This window comes from Planococcus citri, chromosome 3 (genome assembly GCF_950023065.1).
Source record: "Planococcus citri chromosome 3, ihPlaCitr1.1, whole genome shotgun sequence".
In the NCBI taxonomy this organism is placed as follows: domain Eukaryota; kingdom Metazoa; phylum Arthropoda; class Insecta; order Hemiptera; family Pseudococcidae; genus Planococcus; species Planococcus citri.
Window position 1 is genome coordinate 70,799,941 of NC_088679.1, and position 23,489 is coordinate 70,823,429.

The 23,489-nt window shown below is 33.8% G+C and overlaps 1 protein-coding gene across 1 annotated transcript in view; it reads left to right on the forward strand.

The window, feature by feature from the left end:
- Window positions 1-23,489, forward strand: part of LOC135838809 (protein timeless homolog) — a 400,385-nt gene that overhangs the window by 59,593 nt on the left and 317,303 nt on the right. Inside the window, exons 7-9 of the mRNA XM_065354583.1 lie at window positions 3,365-3,479; window positions 3,882-4,028; window positions 4,645-4,757. Of these exons, the coding sequence (XP_065210655.1) occupies window positions 3,365-3,479; window positions 3,882-4,028; window positions 4,645-4,757 (375 nt within the window). The remainder of the gene's footprint in view (window positions 1-3,364; window positions 3,480-3,881; window positions 4,029-4,644; window positions 4,758-23,489) is intronic.

The window sequence follows — 23,489 nt, forward strand, 5'->3', positions numbered from 1 at the left end:
TCAAAAATTGTAAAACGCACTTGGCTAGTAGTACATAATTATATTTCTGTGTGCTCGGCCTTATTCGGTTCAAAATTTTTATCCAATACCTTAAATGCTGATAAAACGAGATTACACTTTCAATTTCAAAATGGTTTATAGTACAATCTCCTCCTCCCCCCCCCTCCCCCGAAAAAAATCACAAATTTTGTTGAGAAAAAACAACTATGATGAAACTTTTTCATAAAAAAAGTGACTACAAACTGATTTTGATGTTATAGATATTAGGTATTTCAACAGGAAATACAAACAATATGATTTTATTTGCTAGATCAGTGATCATTCTATGTACATCAATTTGACTAAAAACATGTGATTTTTGAAGTCGAATCTTTCGATTTTGCTAAATTTTTATGACAAGAATTCGGAATTGCCCATTCAACAATCTTGTAAAACACCATTTGTTTATCCCAGATCCCTCGTAAGGGAAGTGGGTGGCTCTATTCTATAATGGGATACTTCGTGGTGATCAATTTCAGAAACATATAACTTGATCGCTATGATATTTAGCATAAAGCATTTTTTCAAATCTGTAAAAGTGATATAAAAACGTGGAAAAACCATTAAAATCTCTAAAAATGATATGGAATATCGTTAAAATGACTTTAAACCACGAATAAATCATCGAAATTACTGCAAAAAATTTCAGTACCTACCTTGATCAATAAAAAGGGTCTCACTTCAATGTGAAAATTTAGATAACACCAACCATTTTTTCGCAATAAAATTCCAAAAATTATTCATAAATATATTTTTGGTACAAGCTTTGCACTTCGCAGTATTTCAAAATGGGCATTTTTTCGGCTAAAAGATATTGATGCTGCGTAGAAATTATAAACATTTTCATAGGGAAAATGAAATATTCTCAAAATCGAAAACCACCGTCACATTTAACACAGTTTTATTCAAATTTTGTCTAGATGTAAAAATTTTTCCTCGAAGACTGTCGAAAATGTCGAAGAAAGAGAGTAAGATTCCATGATTTAGAGCTTCAGAGGAGAAAAAAAAAATCAAAAAAATTTTCAAGTGATGAAATTTTATTAATTTGACTTGCTGTTTTCATCTTCATAATTATCTATTTAAATTTGGTTTTGGAAATTCACGTAGCTACTTATTTTGAGAAATTATCGATTCCCAAAGTTTCTGTTCCTCAAATTCAATTTTTTCATCTCAATATCACGATTCAATTTTTTTTCCATTCCAACTTACCTATGGCATGAAAATTTTTGAAAATCATTCGTTGAACGAATCAAAATAAGAGTTTTTTCAAGTGTGTTTCGAATTATTCCAAAAAATTTGGTTACCATTCAGACGCAGTGATGGGAAAACTTTTACATTTCAACCTTAATTTTTAGTTTCTGTTTTGCTCTTTTCACTTTTGGAATTTCATTCGGTTTTAGTTTCGTTTTCAGTTTCTTCATTTCAGTTTGAGTTTATAGTTCCACTTATTTTTCCCATCAAATTCGTAATATGTATTTTGGAAATTTTGAGAAAAATAAGCTACTTAAATTTGTTTTGCTTTATCAGTTTCTGTTTTAGGTTTTTAGTTGCAATTTTGCTTTTTTCAATTTCAGTTTTACTCATTTCAATTTCAGATTTTCAGTCTTCCATCACTGCTCAGACGTCATGTCCAGAATATCAGATTATTAGATTTAAAATTTCAGATATTTTTGGAGGGGGGGGGGGGGGGTGGCAATTCTTTTCTTTCCAATTGAATCTAACGAGAAGCTTATTTATGAACAAACGAAAAAATTTCTTCATGTTATGATTTAGGGTCCTTTAAATTATTCAAACATTTTTGACGAGGAAAGGATGAGGGAAAGTTACATGGATTTCACGATCTTCTTTGGTGCAATTTTGGCCTTGCAACGTCATTTTACTTCTACGTGGGAGGCATAACCCCCCCTCCCAACCCTGGTCTTCTTCACCCGCCCATCTTTCCTCCTCTGTTTGAATCCTCTTTTATGTGTACACCTTTATGAACCTTTACACTTTTAAAACGAGTAGTAAAAAATGCCTACCAAACTGAACCTATACCCTACATACATAAATGCGTCGCTCGTAATAAAGTCAGAAAACGATATACGAATCGAAAAAGTAAATAGCAATATGCATTTACGCTATAATTGAATGACACTTTGGAATACTTTCAAGTGTACTAGCGGCGGCAAAAGAACTGCCGCCACGTTGCTCGAATTACAACGTTTTTGAATACCTACACCTCCTCCCATCCCCACCTCTACTTACACTATGCTCATTGCTCATGCTATATCGAAAAGGAAATACTATACGTTTTATAAACGTTTAATGGATGTGAAAAAGTAAAAAAAAAATAAATGTGTGAAATGAAACTTATTTCACTCGTGTATGTGCCTCTGTATGTGCCGAAAGACTAAAAACATCAAAGATATTTCCTCCAACTCCGGTATTAACTTCTTTCCTGACTCCGTCCTCTTCCGCCTGCCTGCCTGCCTTATAGTTGAACTGCGTGCGAGAAGCATTCTGTTGTAACGTAAATGGGAAAAATTATCCGTCGAATGCAATTCTCGATTGGTTAATGTGTTCGTTCGAGTTAAATGAGACGACTCGGTTTGATAGGCTTTTTACGCGTATCGATTATTTACCTAGTACACTTGGACCTTTTAATTTTAGTATACCGGAATCGAGAGCTAGGAAAAGGGCTGAATTTTTACGCCATCTTGCCCCACCGAATATTCGTTTCGATATTTTTTTATTTTTTCATTTCACATACAGATACGCATATTATTTAAATTGTATCAAAATGAAAACTCGAATATAGTATTTCGACTCGTCGATTTTGACAAGCTTTGTCGTAATGTTTTTTCCTCATCATCGTATACAGTACATGACGTCGCATCATCTTCCGCAAAACGTCATCGTGATGCCGCCGACCGCTCGTCATTTCTGCGCCAGGCGCTCGTACGTATATTCGAAAATGCATTTAAATATTTAAAAGAATAAAGACGAGAGAAAAAAACCTCGCAACTGAAAAAAAAACCTGCAAACCGAACTGTCAGAATAAATTTTGAAATCTATAATAGAATTATGTTATCTATTTGTTATAAAGGGTGGAAAAACTTCGATGAAATTGCGATTTCGTTTTATATATTCTTTTATTCTCGCGTAGAGTATACGAAACTGAAGCTTGGCAGGCAGCACAGGAGAGCAGAGCGGGGTTTTGTACGCTTCGCCTCGTCCAAGTTATATATTCTTTTTTCGTATTCTATATATTCTGTTCGGTTCTTTTTTTTTATTTTATTTTATTGTTCGTCGCAGTTTTAAATTTATTATTGTTTTGTCGTAGGCATTCCAGATTTGGTGGTACGTTTGTCGTTAAAGGAGTGAAATCCATCAGCGATAACGATCTCGTCGTACATTCGCTGAACAATCAGATTACATCGTCGTTTGATACAAAAAAGGTAATATTTTTAGCCTTTTGACAATTTTTCTTCTCGCCTCACAACTGCTCGACTGACTTGAAACAGAATCCACGCTTTTGAGAGTTTTGCTACTCAGGAGTATCGATGTCGCTGGTATTGGCTATATACTATGAAAAGAAGTTCCAAAGACGATTTTATGTACACTTTCTGCGATATATATATAAGTTTTAATCGATTCCCGTAGGCTGCACAAGTTGGAACTTTTACGCGCCGAACATGGCATCGTCGTATCGATTCTAAATGGCGATTTTAAACGATAAAAAAAAAGTTAAATTGTATTTTATCTCATTAGAGAATTGATAGCGATAGTAAAGGGCGTGTTTTGAACGTTCTTTTTTTCATCGAGACTTACTTTTTTTTCCACCTTGTTTGTTTCGACAGCATAAACTGAAAACGCCGAAAAATCGAGCCCCGATGCAGTGCGACTCTGTCGAAAGAAGATCAGCATTCAGTGTACGAGTTTTAATGAAGGAATTCTGCGTAGAATTTTTAAACGGAGCTTATAACGGACTGATGCGTTATATAAGGGTAATACTTCATTTATACTGTATTTAACAAATACGAGTAGGTACCTACCTATGCGATTAAATCCAATGTCCAGATTTTTATAACCCTTCCACTACCTTCTTCCTATCAACGATTTGGATTATATGTAGGTACTCTTTCTCTCGATGCATTTTCAAATTTATCGAATACGTGAAATTATTCGGTGCACCGAATCGTAATTGTAGAATACAGATGAATTCTATTCCAGTTATTTTCTTTTATGCTCGTAAATTTTGAATAGATACCCTACACTTTTGTATAAAAAATATGTACGTACGTATGATCGCGATCACTATACACATAATGCAAATATAACCTGGTAATTTTTATCCCCGACATACTCGTACAATGAAAAAAGTCTATTTATCTGAAAAATTAATGTTTACTTTGTCGAATATAGTAGGTATTTGTGATTCTACGAGTATGAATCCCAATGTAGCAACCTAATCCATTTTTATTAGCTTTTACTACTCATTATTTAGGCATTATAACCGTATAGCATATGTACGAACTTTTATTAAAAAGATTTATTTTATTTGATGTTTTTTTTTTTTAGAAAAAATTACTACCTATACACGGATTAACGTTTTGTTTGCAGGAAATGCTGGCTCGTGGTAAAGCTCAATCGAACGACGAATCGTATTATTTCTGGGCGATGAGGTTTTTCATGCAGTTTAATCGGTGTTATAAATTCGAAGTGAAGCTGATTAGGTAAGTTGCATTGGATTTTTTTCAAAATATTTCGTTACGTGAATCGGAATACATACCTACGTATAAGAGTGAGGTTTGTGTGCTTTTGCCGAGGAATTTTTTGAACTGGCTCTTTCAGATTTGAATGAAACTGAGCTTAATCAAAAGAGCATCAGCATGCCCTAAAACTCTTGTGACCGAAATTTTAAGCAGCACGAAAAAGGAGAGATTCGCGAATTCAAATGAATTGTGTATCTTTTTCACTATTTTAGCTACCAACTTTTGAAATTCAATTTTTTTTTTGCGAATTAAGTAATAGTTGGTTGCTAAAGGTGTAGTAAATTTTCGCCTTGATTATCTCTAATTTTTTGCCATAATGATTCAAGAAAATAGTGAAAAAACGTTTCCAAATCACAAATTTTCTTTTCCCCTCGCTTCGCTTGGGTCATTTGGCTTTTTTTTCAAATTTTCTGAAACATGATTGTTCAAAAACAACGAGACTGTTTTACAAAATCTTGACAGAGTAAGGAAAGAAATGCAAATTTTGCAGGTCATTGGATCGATTTTTTTTTAAATTGAAAAAAGTAGTCCAAAAATCAGAAAAATGTCTTGCCTCTGGATTTCAATTAAGTGTAGAAATCTTGTGAGAGGCTGAGAGAAATTTTTGTGACGATTCTCTCGTTCTTTTGAATAAAATGATGAAATGGGCAGAGAGGGGAGGGGAGAAGAGGGAGGATCCTGAAATCTCGTCTACCTTCTCATGAATAAAAATATAAAAAAAACTGCTATTAGAATATTTTGAAAATCTTTGACACTTTTTGACACCAATTGACCTATTTTGTGACAATTTTGACACAAATCAACATTTTGTGACAATTTTGACACAAATCAACATTTTGTGACAATTTTGCACAAATCGACACGTTGTGATGATTTTGACACTTTTGACATAAATTAGCACTTTTGACAACTTTTGAGACAAATTGACATGTCTCAACAATTCTGACAAAACGCAAATTGACACTTTTTGGACAATTTTGACACATATTGACACTTTTGATAATTTTGACACAAATTGCAACTTTTGACAATTTTGCACAAATTTGGCACAAATTTGGCACTTTTGACAATTTTGACACAAATTTGCACTTTTGACAATTTTGACACAAATTGACACATCTTGACAATTCTGGTAGTACACAAATGGACACTTTTTTGTCAATTTTGACACAAATCAACACTTTTTGACCATTTAGACACCAATTGACACATTGACAATTTGGACACAAATTGCACTTTTTGTCAATTTAGACACAAATTGACACTTTGACAATTTTGACACAAATTGACACATCTTGACAATTCTGGTAGTACACAAATGGACACTTTTTTGTCAATTTTGACCCAAATCGACACTTGTTGACCATTTAGACACAAATTGACACATTGACAATTTGGACACAAATTGCACTTTTTGTCAATTTAGACACAAATTGACACTTTGACAATTTAGCACAAATTGGCACTTTTGACAATATTTTGACACAAATTGACAGATCTTGACAATTCTGGTAGTACACAAATGGACACTTTTTTTTCAATTTTGACACAAATGGACACTTTTTGACCATTTAGACACAAATTGGCACTTTGACAATTTAGCACAAGTTGGCACTTTTAACAATTTTGACACTTTTGCACAAATTTGCACTTTTGACAAGTTTGACACAAATTGACACATCTCTACAATTCTGGCAGTACACAAATTGACACTTTTTTGTCAATTTAGACACAAATTTACACTTTTTGACAATTTAGACACAAATTGCACTTTTTGACAATTTAGACACAAATTGACACTTTGACAATTTAGCACAAATTGGCACTTTTGACACAAATTTGCACTTTTGGCAATTTTGACACAAATTGACACTTTTTGACAATTTAGACACAAATTACACGTTTTTGACAATTTTGACACAAATGGACACTTATTGATAATTTTGACACAAATGGCACTTTTTGACAATTTTGATGAAAATTGATACTTACTTACCCATTGACAATTTTGATACAAATTGACACTTCTTGACAATTTTGATAAAAATTGACACTTTTTGACAATTTTGACATTAATTGACGGGCATTGACAATTTTGGACAAAAACGAACAGTTTAACAATTTTGACACACATTGACGCTTTTTTGATAATTTTGGGGTGGGGGTGACTATGGGTAGATCGGACGACATTGTCGCGGTACAAAATTTCATTTTGAAAGTACAAAAAAGACACAAAGAAAGTACGAATTCAGCTTTCTAGATTTTAGTACACAGCTACACATCCTGAATTCATTTTTGGATTTCTAGAAAATTTTTGAAAATTAAAAAAATTTAGAAAAGTGGTTTTAGGCACGTTGATTTTTAAACATTCTCATGAGATATACCTAACTAATATCAGAAAATCAAACCAATGTAAATAATTCCTTCAATTCAACTCTCGCACACCAACAAGTAGTAGTTTTGGACCATTCTGGAGCCTCCAGTTTTCTCCGGAAATTTCAAATCGCTCTAGAGAGGCCAAGAATGAACTTTAGACCTACATAAATACCATAGGATTCCAAATAAAATTGCAATTTACCCGTATTTTTGGAGCCTCCAGCGAATTTTCAAAGTTCTCTAGAAATTTAAAATTGCTCTAAAAGGCGGAAAATCGTTTCAATTTGACCTTTTTGAAGTTTCAAGCTTGACAACCGCTTGTTGTGTACTACCTTCTTTGAAAATTTGATTTAAAACATATATTTCTTGGAACTAATAAATCGGTCAAAATTCACTTCTGGACTGGCATTTTTGGAATTTCGGGATAACCAACTTAAAACGGTCGAAAGGGTACTCAAAAAGCACCCACTAAATGTACCTACAGGCTTTGATGATCATTTTTGGCCTTTTTAAAATCATATGAAATTTCTAGAGAAATTTGAAAATTTGCTGGAGGCTCCGAAAAGGTCAAATTGTGACTGTTTTCGAGTAGGGTGATCGTCCAGACAAACCATGGTAGCTAGAAAGGTCTTTGACTTTTGATCCACAAATTAAAATAGATGCTCTGATTCGGGTACGGAAGACTTGGAAGACCTAAGGAAAGAGGTTTAAATATATAAACTTCCAAAACTTTTCAACAGTTTGTGGAGGCTGCAAAACTTTTTTTTTTAATTTTCAAAATTCAACGTGGGTTTTGAACCTGTCTGACTCTATTCAGTAAGATTATCCGATTCAGTGTTTTAATCGAAAAATTTGTCAAATCCGGCGAATTTTTGTTGTTTTTAAAAGACTCGTCCTAAATGCCTGTGTTCCTTGAGCTAAAAATTACCGTCCGAGAATCGCGTCTTTTACACATTTTTTGTCTTTTGAATCGAACTAGTCGGTGCAAAAATTGAAACTGATTTTTCAACTCGTGCTGTCTACTCCCGTCCCTCTTCCCTGCCCTTAGTTTGTCTCAGGATCCTGATACCTTACATGTGATTGGAATATTTACTGGAATTTTTTAGTCGACAAAATTCTTGAAATTAATCAGTTCAGCAATTGGAGACCTGTAGGTACGCTGTGAGTCGACTTTGAAAATTTCAGATTTTTCGACCTAGTTAAGTAGACTGAATTTATACGAAGGTATGGCTGAATTTTCTCAACTACTCCTCCAGTATCGCTCATCAAAACAGTATTTCGTCATTAACCAAATCCATTAAATATGCAAAATTAACGAAAAACTTGAAAACTTTTCTCTTTTCTGTACGATAAAGAGCACCTACAACACCAGCAACAGCGCATTTTAATCTTAAGACAGACAATTTTCCATCATCGGATCAGACCATTAAAACGTACTTCACGTTGACGAGTGTTTCGTCTGCAAAGACTGTCGCTATCAAAATATGCTTTTAATGTCCCGGTTAAAAAATTCAAATACACATATCTTTTAGAGTTCAGTGACGGCGATGGATGAAGAAACGAAAAAAAAACTCGAAAACTCGAAATTACAACAGCGTTTAATAATTTCATCGTTGAACGTCTTCGTCTGTGGTAAAAATTCGCGTTCTCGTTTCCATTCCATAGATGATATTCCCTGTAGAGAGAGAAAGTCAGAGAGAGAAAAGTCAACCGAACCCGACCAAAAGCCATCATACTCGTATACTCGTGCACCTTCAGAGCATCTACTCCAGTCTCCAGTCCTCTGAAATGCTAATGTACAGCGAAGGCGACGCGACTCGACGTATAAATTTCGACGACAAAATATTCTCGACACAATGACGAAGTACTAAACGGATGATCTGCGTTTTTTTTTTTTTTACCAACATGCTTTCATCGTACCGATATAGCAGTTTAATTTAGTGGATAACGTTCTCGCACACCGTAGAGTATGAAAAACTTTTACCATCGTCGTCGGCGTCGTCATTCACCCGCTCGAGCAACTTTGCGACACGAAATTCGACACTAGTCGAATGATTTATTACCGAAGCGTGTCCGGGGTCGTAATGTTTATACATGTACATTGTACATAGTGTAAAAGGCAGGCAGGCGATACGACGATATTGTCATACTGTATATACGATATTACCTGTTAATCGATAGGTGCGGACATTGTGTAATTACGTGAAAAGAGCCGAGCATCGTTGCACAGTTACAAATTACCCCGCTCACCTTGGTCTTTCCTTCTGCCAACTCATTCGTTCGTATAATAACCATCGTACTATATCGACGAAGGAATTACTAATTTTCAGCTCATTTGATCGTATGAATAATTTTCTACATGAGCTTTCTCTTTCTCTATCTCCTCATCCCTGCGTGTTGTGCTCGTACTAAAACCCGACTCGAATCGGCTGCCTTTGAAATTCAGCTCAGCTCGGCCGTCGTCACTCTTCGATAAGCAATCTACGCAGGTATTGTTTAGACGACAGAGCCGAATCATGCAGCACACAGATACCATTCCAGTCACCAGCCACTAGTCAATAGTTGGAAATTAACGTTCGATCCTGCCTCTGGTGAATTTTTTACTCCGATGAATAATCTAGTTAATGAGTTTATCTACTAGCTTTGGAGATCGAATTTCGTATTCGTTTTGTACACATGTGACATTTTGGCTGCGATGTTTTGCAACGAATCGACGATCTCAATTTCTAGTACGAGAAATTGGATTCCGACGATGACGATTTCGTTTGCTAGATAATTTAACCCTGTCTAAATACATCGAGTCGTGTTGCCCTTCACTTCACTTCATCGAAAGATTACGGATATTCGTGGCCTGCCTTTTGAATTATTCAAATTGTTTAAATGGAAAGGGTACAAATGAGAATGTACTCGAATTTGAGCAAGTACGTACAAAATGTGTAGAGCAAGTTAAAAATTTGACCATGTATACTAGTTGAGCCCAATATTAGCTATCTAAGAATTCACTTTAAGTATGACAGACATTCGATCATAAGACAGTGGACAGGACACCCTGTATAAAATCTACTGATAACTCTCGAAAATGGAGGCGATTTCATTACGTCGTCGTCCGGAAACCAGCGATAGAAAGTTCAATATGCAAGATATGGTACCGAACAGTTGAACTTTTTTGCGAATCAGCTAAATTACTTACCTAATTCGAGGTCTCGAGTTTTCAATTGTTGCTTAAAATTCAACCATCCGTTAAATGAACTATTAAAAGCGAATTAACCTTTAACTTTATGAAAGAAATATTTCAAACTACCGGGTCGTCTGGTTATACGTACGTTTCCTTTCTCTGTACTTACTACATAGCTTAGGTACCTTTCATAATAGTAAAACGGTTCGTATTCCACTCTTCCCCACGACGACGGACGATGAGGTAATTCTGCCGGTTTTGTTTTTGATTTCGCACAAAGCCATCTCATCGTGATCGGACGCATTTGGGTATTTTCGAGCGTGTGCTGTGCTGGCTCTTTTGAAAGAAATTCCGTCGAAAGAAAGGGTTTCAGAAGGAGAGACTTTGCTCGAGGGGTTTGCTGCTCGTTTGGGTTTGTTGTTGGCGTTTCAAATGTGCTTCTGGTTTTTACTCGTAAGAGGATTGTTCGTTGGTACAATGTTGGTGTTCGCGAATGAAAGAAATTATGGGTAGGTTTGTTGTTATTAGTGCGAGAGAAAATTTTCCAATTGTTTTGTACCGTGTGAGTGTGATTATGAGTTTGAAATTTATGATTTTCTGGTCCTTCTGTGCAATCTGTTTTTTGGGTGTACCGATTACCACATTTGAACAACGAAGAATTGCTGAAATACAGTTAGTGCTGAAAATATTCGGTTCAAGTTTAGCTTCATTGTTTTTCGTTCGAGTGTTCGCGTAATTTTAAAGACCGATTGAAAGTAATTAGTGATTCTGAAAGCTCGATCCTTCCTCTCTCAGAATCACTATTTACTTTTGGTCGGCCGTGTTTTTATCCTGGAGAAAAATGAATATTTGTAAAAACAAGTAAAAAATGGGTGTTCTAAAAATATTCGGTTTTAATAAACAAAGGAATAAAAGCAAAACCAATGCAGTAAAAGCTCGTTATAACGCTCTTCAAGGGACTGAAAAAAAGAGCGTTATAAGCAAAAGTCTCATTTCAACGCTGATGAGTGTAATACCACAAATTCTCGTTTTAAAACAAAAAGAGTGTAATAAAAGAAATGGAAACGTGAACTTCTTCTCAAGATTATGACGATAAATCCACAAATCTACTGTTTTTTAAAAACTTTAGATACTTAACTTTTTTTTTTTTTGTAAGAATTGTGATCAAGCTTCTATTAAAGTTTGATAAGTTGATCAAAAAATCTTACTTTTTTTTGGCCAAAATCGAAAATAATTTTACTTGTTTGTATGAACTGAAACTGTTAAAAGTTGAAAACAGATTTTTTTATAAAATTTTGCCATAAACGTTTTTTTTACATTTTTTAAAATTTTAACTGCAAAAATTGCAAAAAAATCTGTTATTGCGGGCAAAATTTTCAGAAACTGAGAATTTTTTACAAGAAAGTAAGCTTTTTTATCCCAAAAAATTGGTTTTTGTTGGCAAAATTATTTTAAAAATGTGATTTTACCTGAATCTTAGAGCGTTAAAACACAATTTATAATCGCTCGTGAGCGTTATATCGCCATTGCGATGAATTTTACATTGGTTTAAATGAGGTTGTCTAGGGACTGATTTAATTACCACATTCAACCCTTTTGGCATATTCCAGATGACTTGTTTTAAATGATCAGGAGACAATGCATCCCATTCTTCTTTTAAGTAGCGTCCAGACAGTCTAATATATTTGACAAATCTAGAGATTTGTCAAATATATTGGATCGTGTGGACACACTGATTACTCATCAAATAAATTTGAAGTGATTTGAAAACCAATTAACTTCATTTGATGATTTCAAGTCCATTCTTAAAATCATCCAATATATCCATCAAATGAGTCGTATTGCGTCGGTGTGGAACATTATCACTCGATAATTTTATAACGTTTGATGAGAAAATCAGTTGAAGTGTGGTTTGAGATTAGAAGTATATCGTTTTATGAGTAAAATTGTTTTCCGGAATAGCTTACGTACCTTCTTTTTTTTTTGAATGAGAAATAGTTGAGAATTAATACTGAAATAATTCAACTTTTGTCAGACAACTTTCCTCATGCATTTCTTGATTCAGTCGATTCCCATAACCACCGAGTGTTTAAATTACATTAGAAAGATCCCTACATCATTAAAGTGTATTATTCATTGGGAAAAATAAAAAACAATTACGATGGCTTGGTATAAATACCACGCAAGTCCAAAATCCTAAATTTTTCAGGAGAGCAGAAAAAACGTTTAAAACATTCATATTTTGTTATTTGCAGTTTTAGATTGCATTATTATGTTTTAGAGGTCTTAATGGTATGGCTTGATGATATTTTATAGGTTGATAAAATATAATTAGTTGATTAAAGCGCTTCGGAAGGACATGCGAGGTTTCTAGAGACCACATACGAGATTTTCATTGTACTTACGTACGACTTACATGGTTTTTAACAAGGACTTACGAGGTTTTCAAATTTACAATTGATGAAATTCATGTACTTACCTCGTAAGTCGGACGTACGTGGTTTTTAATGTTGGATTTTCGCCGATTAGAGCGCTAGGAGGCGTTTTAGACTTACGAGGTTTTTAAATTCGGATTCCTCGTTGTTTTTTACTGAAGAAACCACAAAAAAAGCAGTTTCGAAAAAATCTGGACTTACGAGGTTTTTATACCAAGCCATCGAATAGCAATTTGAATGGGAAATTAAGAAAATCACTCAAAATTGCAACAATATCACTCTCTTATCACGTTATCACAGCAGATGATTGGAAGCAGGGTTGGCAAGTAGACTATATAGTCTACTTTACATGCTTTGTCTACGTGTAAACAACATTACTGTAGACAACAATAGTTTACATGTAGACATTGTAGACTATGTAAACTATGTAAACTACAAAGTAAAACTGTTTTCTGTTTTAGAATAATGCCTTTTTTTACATGGATTTTGGCGGAAGATTCAAAAAATTTGTGGTTAAAATTATAAGTGTTCAAAAACGAGATTCAAAAAACGTCCAAAAACTGGACTTTTGATGATCCGCGTAAAAAAAAAACATAGGTACCTACTAGACAAAAAAGCAATACTTTTCAGTTTTTGGCAATTTTTGGCAGAAAAACACCTTTTGGATAGGTAATTCTAGAAAAAAAAGTGAAAATCTTTAGCAATATTGTCGAGCTGAAAAGCGAGAATTTGAATCTCTCACAAAGCAAAAGTTGGCAATTTTAGCAAAACGTAGCATTTTCCTAAATTTTCCCAAAAAAACGAGATTTTTTTGCATTTCTTGGATGAAAAAAATGAAACTTTGAACAATTTTTTAAAAAAGTAAGGATTTTCAATGTTTTTGCAAAAAAATAAAGTTTTTGGAAATTTGGCTAAAAAAACAAGAATTTTCATCAATTTTTGAAAAAAAAAGTGAGTACTTTATTTTTGACAACTTTTGGAAAAGAAAAAACTTGAAAAATGCAAAATTGACAATTTCAGCAGAAGTAGATATCATCAATTATTAGTAAGAAAATTATACTTTTTCACAATCTTTGTCGAAAATACAAGATTTTTTTTTAAATTTTTCAGTTGAAAAGAGAGGGTTATTTTTTTGAAAAAAAACGACAATTTTTAGCATGGGGGGAGATCATTTGGGAATACACAACTTCGAAGTTGACATACATTACACGTAGTCTACAGGAAGTCTACATTACGTGAAGTTTACATAGATTACGCGACAAACGTAGACTATGTCGTTGCCTTAGTTGCAAAGTAGCGTATGTCCATCTGTTCACTTGATACTTCGTGTAAAAGTGCTTTCAATCTGGAGCGCCATCTATTCGGTTTTAGTGGTAGCTAATGGGTAGATATGCTGGCGGGACATGTCTCCGACATACCTACCCATTGACTACCACTAAAACCCAATAGATGGCGCTCCAGATTGAAAGCACTTTTACACGAAGTATCAAGTTAACAGATGGACATACGCTACTTTGCAACTAAGGCAACGATGTAGACAATGATAGTCTACGCGTAGAGAACCAACCCTGATTGGAAGTCTCATCATTCAGAGATTTGAACGTGTGGACGCTCTGACAGGCCTTTAAATCATCAAATACAGATTTGATCGAAATATTTGACAAATCAGATTTGTCAAATATATTGGACTGTCTGGACGCAGCTTTAATTGTTTTTTCAACTCTGAAATGGAAAAAATTGGTGATGAATGTATTTTTTAGTCTAATTCATCCCAAACATTCTCAATCAGGTTTAAATCTGGTGATTGGGTGGTGGGGGGGGGGGTGGTGTTTGAGAATTTTAGGAACCTTGTAAAGCAGCCATTCTTGAAGTGGTCACGATTTATGCTTTGGATTGTTATCTTCATAGAATTCAAACGTTTGTTCAATTCCATATTTCTATGCGATGAGGAAGAAATACATTGTATGTATTTACTTTCATCACAAAATATAACATCCTTCCAGTAATTTTCAATTTGGTTAACGTACTCCTTTGCAAAATTTACTCGTATTTTTTTATTTGTATCATTTATAAAAGGGTTTCTTTAAGCTATTCTACCATTGTATCCATAATTATGTGAGGTTCTTTAAACAGTCATTAGTGAAATTCATTTTGAAACCACTTGATGGACTTCCATTGTCAACTTTGGAGCACTTAATTTTGAATTTTTTTGATTTTTCGGATAATTACTAGCTCATCACAATATACCTACGCTTAGAACTTTTGGTCTGCCTGTTTGTGGAATAGAAGCTACTCTGTTTTCGTTTTTGTATCTTCCAACAATACCAGCTGTACTCTCAGGTATTTCCAAGTTATTAGTGGGGAAACAGTCACAATTTATTCTTGAAGAAGAGAAATGCTGAAATGAAAATTTTGAAAAAAATGTTCAAGGTGTGGGGGGGGGTTAAGAATTTTCATCTTACAACTGGGGGAAAAATAATTCTAAAAGAAAATGAAATACAGTGGACTCCTGATTATCCGATGTCAATTGGGGCGGAGAGACATTGGATAACCAAAAAAGCCGGATAATTGATTTTTGATTTTTTACTGAAATTTAATAATGAATTAATGTTGGGACACAAAAAGAGTTTGATTAAAAACTTTAAAATTACATACCTAGGTAACAGAAAAAATTTATACTCATGTTAAGTATGAAAAAATAAGGAACTCAAATACATCAGATTCGTCAATTTGTTTATCAAAAAGAGTGCATGTTGGTAATACTGTAACTTGCATTGCAATAGAAATGACTGTTCATGCTTAGTACATTGTATTATACGAGACAAAAACTATAATTTGACATGAATGTGGTCAAAAATTCAGGATTAGTCGGATAGAAAACGTTATCCAACTTTTTTTGTTCAGTTAATTGGGAGACTTCGGATGCACTTTTTTGATCGGATAAACGATACATCGGATAATTGGGAGTCTATACTGTAAATTGGAAAATGTCAATGTTTGATTTAAAAACAAAAAAAACAGTGTTTTTTGTAAGTTTGACTAAAAACGAACCTGTTCTCAAGAAATCAAGTAAGCAAGACTACACAAAACAGCAGAACAACAGCAAAACTAAGTATTGACAGGGCATCCTTTTTACCTGATCAAATCTGTATTTTTCTAGATAGAGGAACAAGAATGAGTCAATATTTCTTGGAATCATTTTTATTTATTTATTTATTTATTTACTTAATTAAAATTCATCTCTTACCAGAAAAAATGAAAAAAAAAATAATAATTTCAAATTTTTGAAAAAAAGCGCAAAATAATGAATGTAAAATTTCAACGTTTTATTTAAAAATGCACAAACTTTCAAATTTAAATCCATTGTAATGAATATTATAAATTGTTGGATAAAATCAGAATCTCGTTAGAGGTTCCCGTAGGACTGAACAGTGAAATTTGATTTCGAAAGTGGACATTTGGTAGGGACTAAAGTTCCATTTATTCTTCCAGAAAAGCACTTCGTTTGAAAATTATTACATTCTGGCCAAATGTGGTAACCATTTCTGATAAGTGAAAAACTAATTAAGGCGGTTGAAATTTCGGTTACGTCGAGGGTTTTCAAACATGTCCCTTCTACTCGTAAAAATGTAACTTTCGTTGAAATCGGAACCGGTGAGTCGAAGAGGTCCCCTTTTTCAGACGCGAGTTCCACAGCTAACACGTTTATCTAAACCTTACCCTTACCCCCGCCCTATCGAATGATTTTTTTCTCAAGTAAAAATAAGGCGAGGGGGGAAGGTGAGCAGAGACACGATAAGGAAACGGAAGGTAAATTTTCTCAAGGCGTGTAATCGCGAAAACCAACGAGAGCAACAAAAGGGGTTGCTGCAGGGATTTGAGTTTGGCAGAAAAAGGGGTTAGATTGTTGTGGGCCCGTATCAAACTGCATTCAACACACAACGGGTCAGACATTAATGCGCCATTATTATTAAAACGCATTTACAACGACCAACACGACCATATATACCTAGACCTACGTATTACGATAGGGTTATACGTACGTATAGGGACTAAAAACAGGGATATGGAGCGAAGGCGAGGGAGAGGTGGCGGCATATACGACGACTCGGGGATGGGAAATTATGTAAACAATACACCTTTCTGATGTATTATCATTGCAATACAAATGCTAGACGCGCAGTTCGCTCGTTTTACCCGTATAATTAATAGGTAATAGTAAATAACTTTTATCACCAACGCGAAAGGGCCATCGTAATTACACGACGGCTACGGCTGCTACAGCAGCCAGCGCCGCAGCATCGTGCCCAAAACAGAGATAATCCTCCGATATTCGATAAATTATTTCCCACATTTAATATACTTGGCTGATGACCGTGTTTGGCCGACTATGTACTCGTAGTAGGCGACCAATATAAAATTACGCCTGCGATTCTCGCTCGCTGTTCTCTCATTTGTTCGCTATTAAAGCCACAATCTGCGGGGAAAAAACCCGCTAGATAGGTAGATCTTTAGCTAGGAAACAAAACGAGCTGGCTGCGAACGTAATACTTAAATGAGTTTCCATGTTTCTGTTTGCTGATACGACGGACTTCGATTAAACGCTCTCGTCTAATTGAGAAACTTACGTAGTATATACTACAAGTGAACTTTACACAAGGCAAAAAACTTTCGCATCGCGTAAGGATTAAAAGGCAATTAACGTTTACTCTTCCAAATCTTTCTTATCAAATTAACGCGCGCGAGTCTAATACAATTTAAATGGTCCATTTTCTTCCCCTCCCAACTCTGCCCATTCCTTCTCTGTCATTCTCCTAAGCCAGATAACTTTACCACTATACTAGTTTGCTACGAACTACAGTACACATTGGTTGTAGGAAAAAAAAGAACCTACGATTCTCTCTTTCTCCAAATAACGGTCTCGAAAACTAACCGTAATATGTCTTCGGCGAGCGCATTTGCTGCCGCAACCCCGCCCTTCCTTGCTTTAGTCGTTGTATTTACGCGGAGTCGAACCGTTTACCAAAATTATGTTGTTTTTAGCTTTTACTACCTTGGCCAAACGACCTTTCCAATGAGCCAGCCTAAGTAAAACTTTGTCGAAAACGAGGTGATTCTATCGTTAAATCGTTAAATACACGTATAAAAGAGCTACCAGCACCAGTCCCGTCATCCTTGTGTAAAATTCTGGTCGTTATCGATGTTCGAGCTGATGTCGCTGATGCTGCCAGCGTGATGACATTATCATCAGGTATGATTTTGGGCGACGACGACCAACGAGGCAGAGAGGTTGAAATTTATATTTAATGGGGATACGTACTACCTACGGTTCGTGGATAGCTTTCCTGTGTCTATCCACACGAAGAAGGCGATATTCAATTTTCGATTGTGTTTTTGTTCATCTTTCTACCTTGTTGAGCAAACGATAAAGGTTGTAAAAATGATTAAGAAACGATACCATTCTCTAAATTAATGTGAAAGAGGGATTTTTGAAAGAACAACCGAGAGGAGAGGGCTGCTGGGAAGTTGAATAGTAAAAAATTGTGAATTATAGAAATCAGTGTCTTGAAAATTCAAGAGACCATCGCTCGACTCGTCACGTCATATTTTTATAATTTTTTTTTCGAAGTTGGGAAGTTAGTGGAGCGAAAAAGCAGGCGTATCTAAAAATGGATTTTTCGAAGCCTGTACTCTCGAAGACCTCACTTTTCATCTTCAAGTTTTTGCTGGTGTTTTGATCGATCATTTTTAAAAGCGTGGATGAAAAATAAGAGAGGTTTAGAAAAATCGAATTAAAAAAAATAAATCAATATTAAAGATTAGCGCCTTCAAATTATTAACAATCGATATGTTACTCGCGTAAAAACTACGACGTTTACTCCCCCCCCCCCCCCCTCCCAAAGTTCTGAACAATTGGAACAAAAATTCTGACAGATCATCAATAACAGAACTCGATAAAAATCAGGACAAAATCTGGATACCCGATTTCATTTTTTGATTCCTGTATGGAGAAAGTTTGAAGACCACTTGATGGTGTTGATAAAATTGCATACTCAGTTTGCCGTAAATAATACGAACTACATATTAAATAACAGTAAACAAAGGTGATAATTTTTTTAATGAAGTAGCTATTCTGAATTAAAGCTGGCGGTTTTTAAAAAAATTGATCGTTTTGATTTGAAAAATGACTGTTTCTGATTGAATAAAAATGACAGCTTTTAATAATATTTGTAATTATGTAGATTAGATGATATTCTTGAAATGAAATGGTTATTTTTGAACTAAAGTTGAAATTTTTGAATAAAAATTACTACTTTTGAAAAAAATGGCCATTTTGATTTTAAAAATGAGTACATCTTTTTGAATACAAAATGATAATTTTTGAGTAAAAAAAATGACAATTTTTGAAATGATATGGTCATTTTTGAATTAGGTACCTACGTACCTACCTACAGTTGAAATTTTCGAATAAAAGTTACTAGGTACTTTTGAAAAAAGTGGCCATGATTTTAAAAAAGAATGTTTTTGAATAAAAATTATCATTTTTGATAAAAATGACAGATTTTGAGATATGTAAAGTGGTTATTTCTGAAATTTTTGAATAAAAATGACTATTTTTGAATAAAAAGAACTCTCTTTGGATAATAATGACTTTTTGAATAGAAATGAGTATTTTTGAGTAAAAATGACCATTTACTACTTTTGAAAAAAGTAGCCATTCTGATTTCAAAAATGAGTATTGTTGAATGAAAACGTCTATTTTTGAATAAAAATAACTCTTTTTGAATACAAATGGGTATTTTTTTGAACAAAAATGACCATTTCAGAGTAAAAATGACCATTCACTACTTTTGAAAAAAGTGGCCATTCTGATTTCAAAAATGAGTATTGTTGAATGAAAATGACAATTTTTGAGTAAAAAGAACTCTTTCTGTATAAAAATGACTTTTGAATAAAAAGAACTCTTTCTGTATAAAAATGACTTTTGAATAAAAATGAGTATTTTTTCAATATTAATGAGTATTTTTGAGTAAAAATTACCATTTTTGAGTAAAAATTACCATTTTACTACTTTTGAAACAAGTTGCCATTTTGATTTTAAAAATGAGTAGGCCTATTGTTGAAAAAAACATGACTTTTTTGAATAAAATGACCATTTTTGAATAAAAAGAACTCTTTTTGTATAAAAACGACTTTTGAATAAAAATAGTAGGTATTTTTTGAATAAAAATGACTTTTTGTGTAAAAATGACCATTTTTGAGTAAAACTGACGATTTTTGAGTAGAAATGACCATTTTTGAGTAGAAATGACCATTTTTAAGTAAAAATGATCATTTTTGGGTAAAAATTACCATTTTACTACTTTTGAAACAAGTTGCCATTTTGATTTTAAAAATGAGTAGGCCTATTGTTGAAAAAAACATGACTTTTTTGAATAAAATGACCATTTTTGAATATAAAGAACTCTTTTTGTATAAAAACGACTTTTGAATAAAAATAGTAGGTATTTTTTGAATAAAAATGACTTTTTGTGTAAAAATGACCATTTTTGAGTAAAACTGACGATTTTTGAGTAGAAATGACCATTTTTGAGTAGAAATGACCATTTTTGAGTAGAAATGACCATTTTTAAGTAAAAATGATCATTTTTGGGTAAAAATTACTATTTTACTACTTTTGAAACAAGTTACCATTTTGATTTTAAAATTGAGTAGGCCTATTGTTGAATGAAAATGACTATTGTTGAATGAAAATGACTATTTTTTGAATAAAAATGACTTTTTGAATAAAAATGAGTATTTTTGAGTAAAAATTACCATTTTTGAGTAAAAACTATCATTTTATGGGTAAAAATGACCATTTTTCTACTTTTGAAACAAGTTGCAATTTTGATTTTAAAAATAAGTATTGTTGAATGAAAATGACCATTTTTGAATAAAAATGTGTATTTTTTGACCATTTGTGAGTAAAAGTGACCCTTTTTGAGTAAAAGTAACTGACCATTTTTGAGTAAAAATGACCATTTTTGAGTAAAAATGACCATTTTTGAGTAAAAATGACTATTTTTGAGTAAAAATGACCATTTTTGAGTAAAAATGACCATTTTTGAGTAAAAATGACCATTTTTGAGTATAAATAACCATTTTTGAGTAAAAATGACCATTTTTGAGTATAAATAACCATTTTTGAGTGAAAATGTCTTTTTTCAAATAAAAATGCCTATTTTGGAGTAAAAATGACCATTTTACTATTTTTGAAGAAAGTGAACATTTTGATTTTAAAAAATTAGTATTTTTAATTGAAATGACAGTTTTTGAGTAAAAATGACCGTTTTAGAGTAGAAATGATTGTTTTTCATGGACATGATAATGTTTGAAATAAAATGGTTAGATATTTTAAAATTAGATACCTACTTGAAATTACAAAAAAAGAATCCTCATATTTTTAAAAAACCGATTCAAATTCGATTACGAGAAAACGAAATCTTGCTGAAAGCTCCCAATCGGTTGGAAATGATTGAATTTTGTCTTGACAGATAGATAGAGATCATTAGCTTTTGATCAAGTTTACTGATGAACACTGAACAGCTCTGTTCTAATAATAGTTAGGTATCAAAATCTTGCCAACAAATCACCATTTTTTGAACAAAAGTCATAATTTTTAATTTGATGTTCGATAAAAATTTTTAATGTAAAAGAAATGACAATTTTAATTTTAAAAAATCCGTTGTTGATTAAAAGTAACAATATTCGATTAAAAGTGACTTTTTTTTATTAAAAATGTCCAAATATGTGTAGTGACTGTTTTGATTGAAAAAAAAAATATTTTTGATGAAAAATTTATCAAATAAATTACTTCTTAAATGAAAAATTGCCACTTTTGATGTATAAATAATAATAACTTTTAATAAAAATTTCCATTTTTCATAAAAAACTATAGTTTTTTTTTGTTTTAAAAAATGTATATTGAAAAAAAATGAAACTCCGATGCAGATAACTTCTGGTATCCCCCCCAATCCAGTTTCTATTGAAATCGAATCCAATCAGTTGAAAAGATCCCTCGCAAGTCTTACCTAATTCTCCAATTCTCGAAATAGTGGCATTTCTTCGATGAAGGAATGCAACCCCATCGTTTGTACTACTCGGGGTAACGAACTGCTAGGTCTAGGGAAAAGCTCGATGTATAAAGGTCGTTTCACTACAACATTGTTGGTTTAATACCTTGCGCTCGCTGATACTAAATTGTATTAATTTATACGTCGGAAACGAACGATAACTTAGTAATGGCTAAGGTAAGATATGTACCTTCCAACGTGTATTATGCTGCGAGAAAATAAGGAGGCGCGTCTCGCATCTCTCGCGAAAACATTGTTAGTTAATTTACTTATCTTGTATGGAAACATGTGCGTAAACGGGAATTGTTTTCTTAACGAGAATTGCACTACAGAATACGCAGCGTCGACTACGCCACCGCCGCGCCGCCGCGCCGGTTTCCCAACAAGAGCTTTTTAACGTCTTCGCCATCGTAGTAAATACCGTGTATATGAGCAGTTCGTGGCGCAGGAGAGGTGTGTGAAAGCCTCGTTTGTGTACAGAATGTACCATCATCACCATCAGCAGCACCACCACTACCGTGTACATCTTTTAACCTATCTAGAGATACCTATGTGTACATCTACATACTCGTACTCATACCTAGCTACTATACTATAAGTAGTATTTGTGTATGTGCAGTGTGTACTATACAGATATATTCTCATTTTCAACGTTTGTTAATTTTATTAGCCCCGAAGCTCGTCAAATTACCGGGCGTCGATTCTCCTATGTAATACGATGGGTTTTGCTTGTGCTATTCGTGCTCTATTTTCTATGTACAGGGTGTTCTGTAACCTTTACCGTGGTTTAATTGGTGTATATGGAACTGTGGAGCTGTTTGTATATTCGATCAACGTTTTTGAGTCATGTCCTTCGATTTCGGTAAATTTTTTTTAATAATGTCTACCCACCGAATAAGTAAGAAACCTGCAATCAGTTTGGTACCAGTCGCCTCAGGGGACAGGTTGGGGGGGGGGGGTGAATTATTTTCACATTTTCTCGAGGTACTCAACCTTAGCAGCGTATACCTCCAAAGCTACGATACTTTGATCAAAACTGATTTCACAGTTCGAAAGGGCATTGAATTCTGAACTTTTCCAGTATTTTAAAATGTTCAAAAGTTGAAAGTTGAACTTTCGAATTGAAAGTTCATATTTCAAAATGGCGCTGTAAGTGAGAGCTACCATTTAAAATTCTGAAAAAATTTCCACAAACGTACCTTTTGATGCTTTTTTGAAATATTCAATTTTTGAGATGGGATATTTCAATTGAGGGGGAGCACCCCCCTCCCCCAAATTTGGGCAAAACTTTCAAAATAGAATTGGGGCATGTGATGTATCGAATTGTATGTTTTTGGTGACGCTGAACACGAATATGACGTCAGATTTTTGATTGGACCCCATCCATGGCCCCCAGCACCTCCCCAAATGGGGTAAAAGTTCAAAAAAGTGTTTTACTCGTGTGACACATGAAATAGTATGTTTTTGGTAACGCTGAACACGACTATGACGTCAGATTTTTGATTGGACCCCATCCATGGCCCCCAGCACCTCCCCAAATGGGGTAAAAGTTCAAAAAAGTGTTTTACTCGTGTGACACATGAAATAGTAT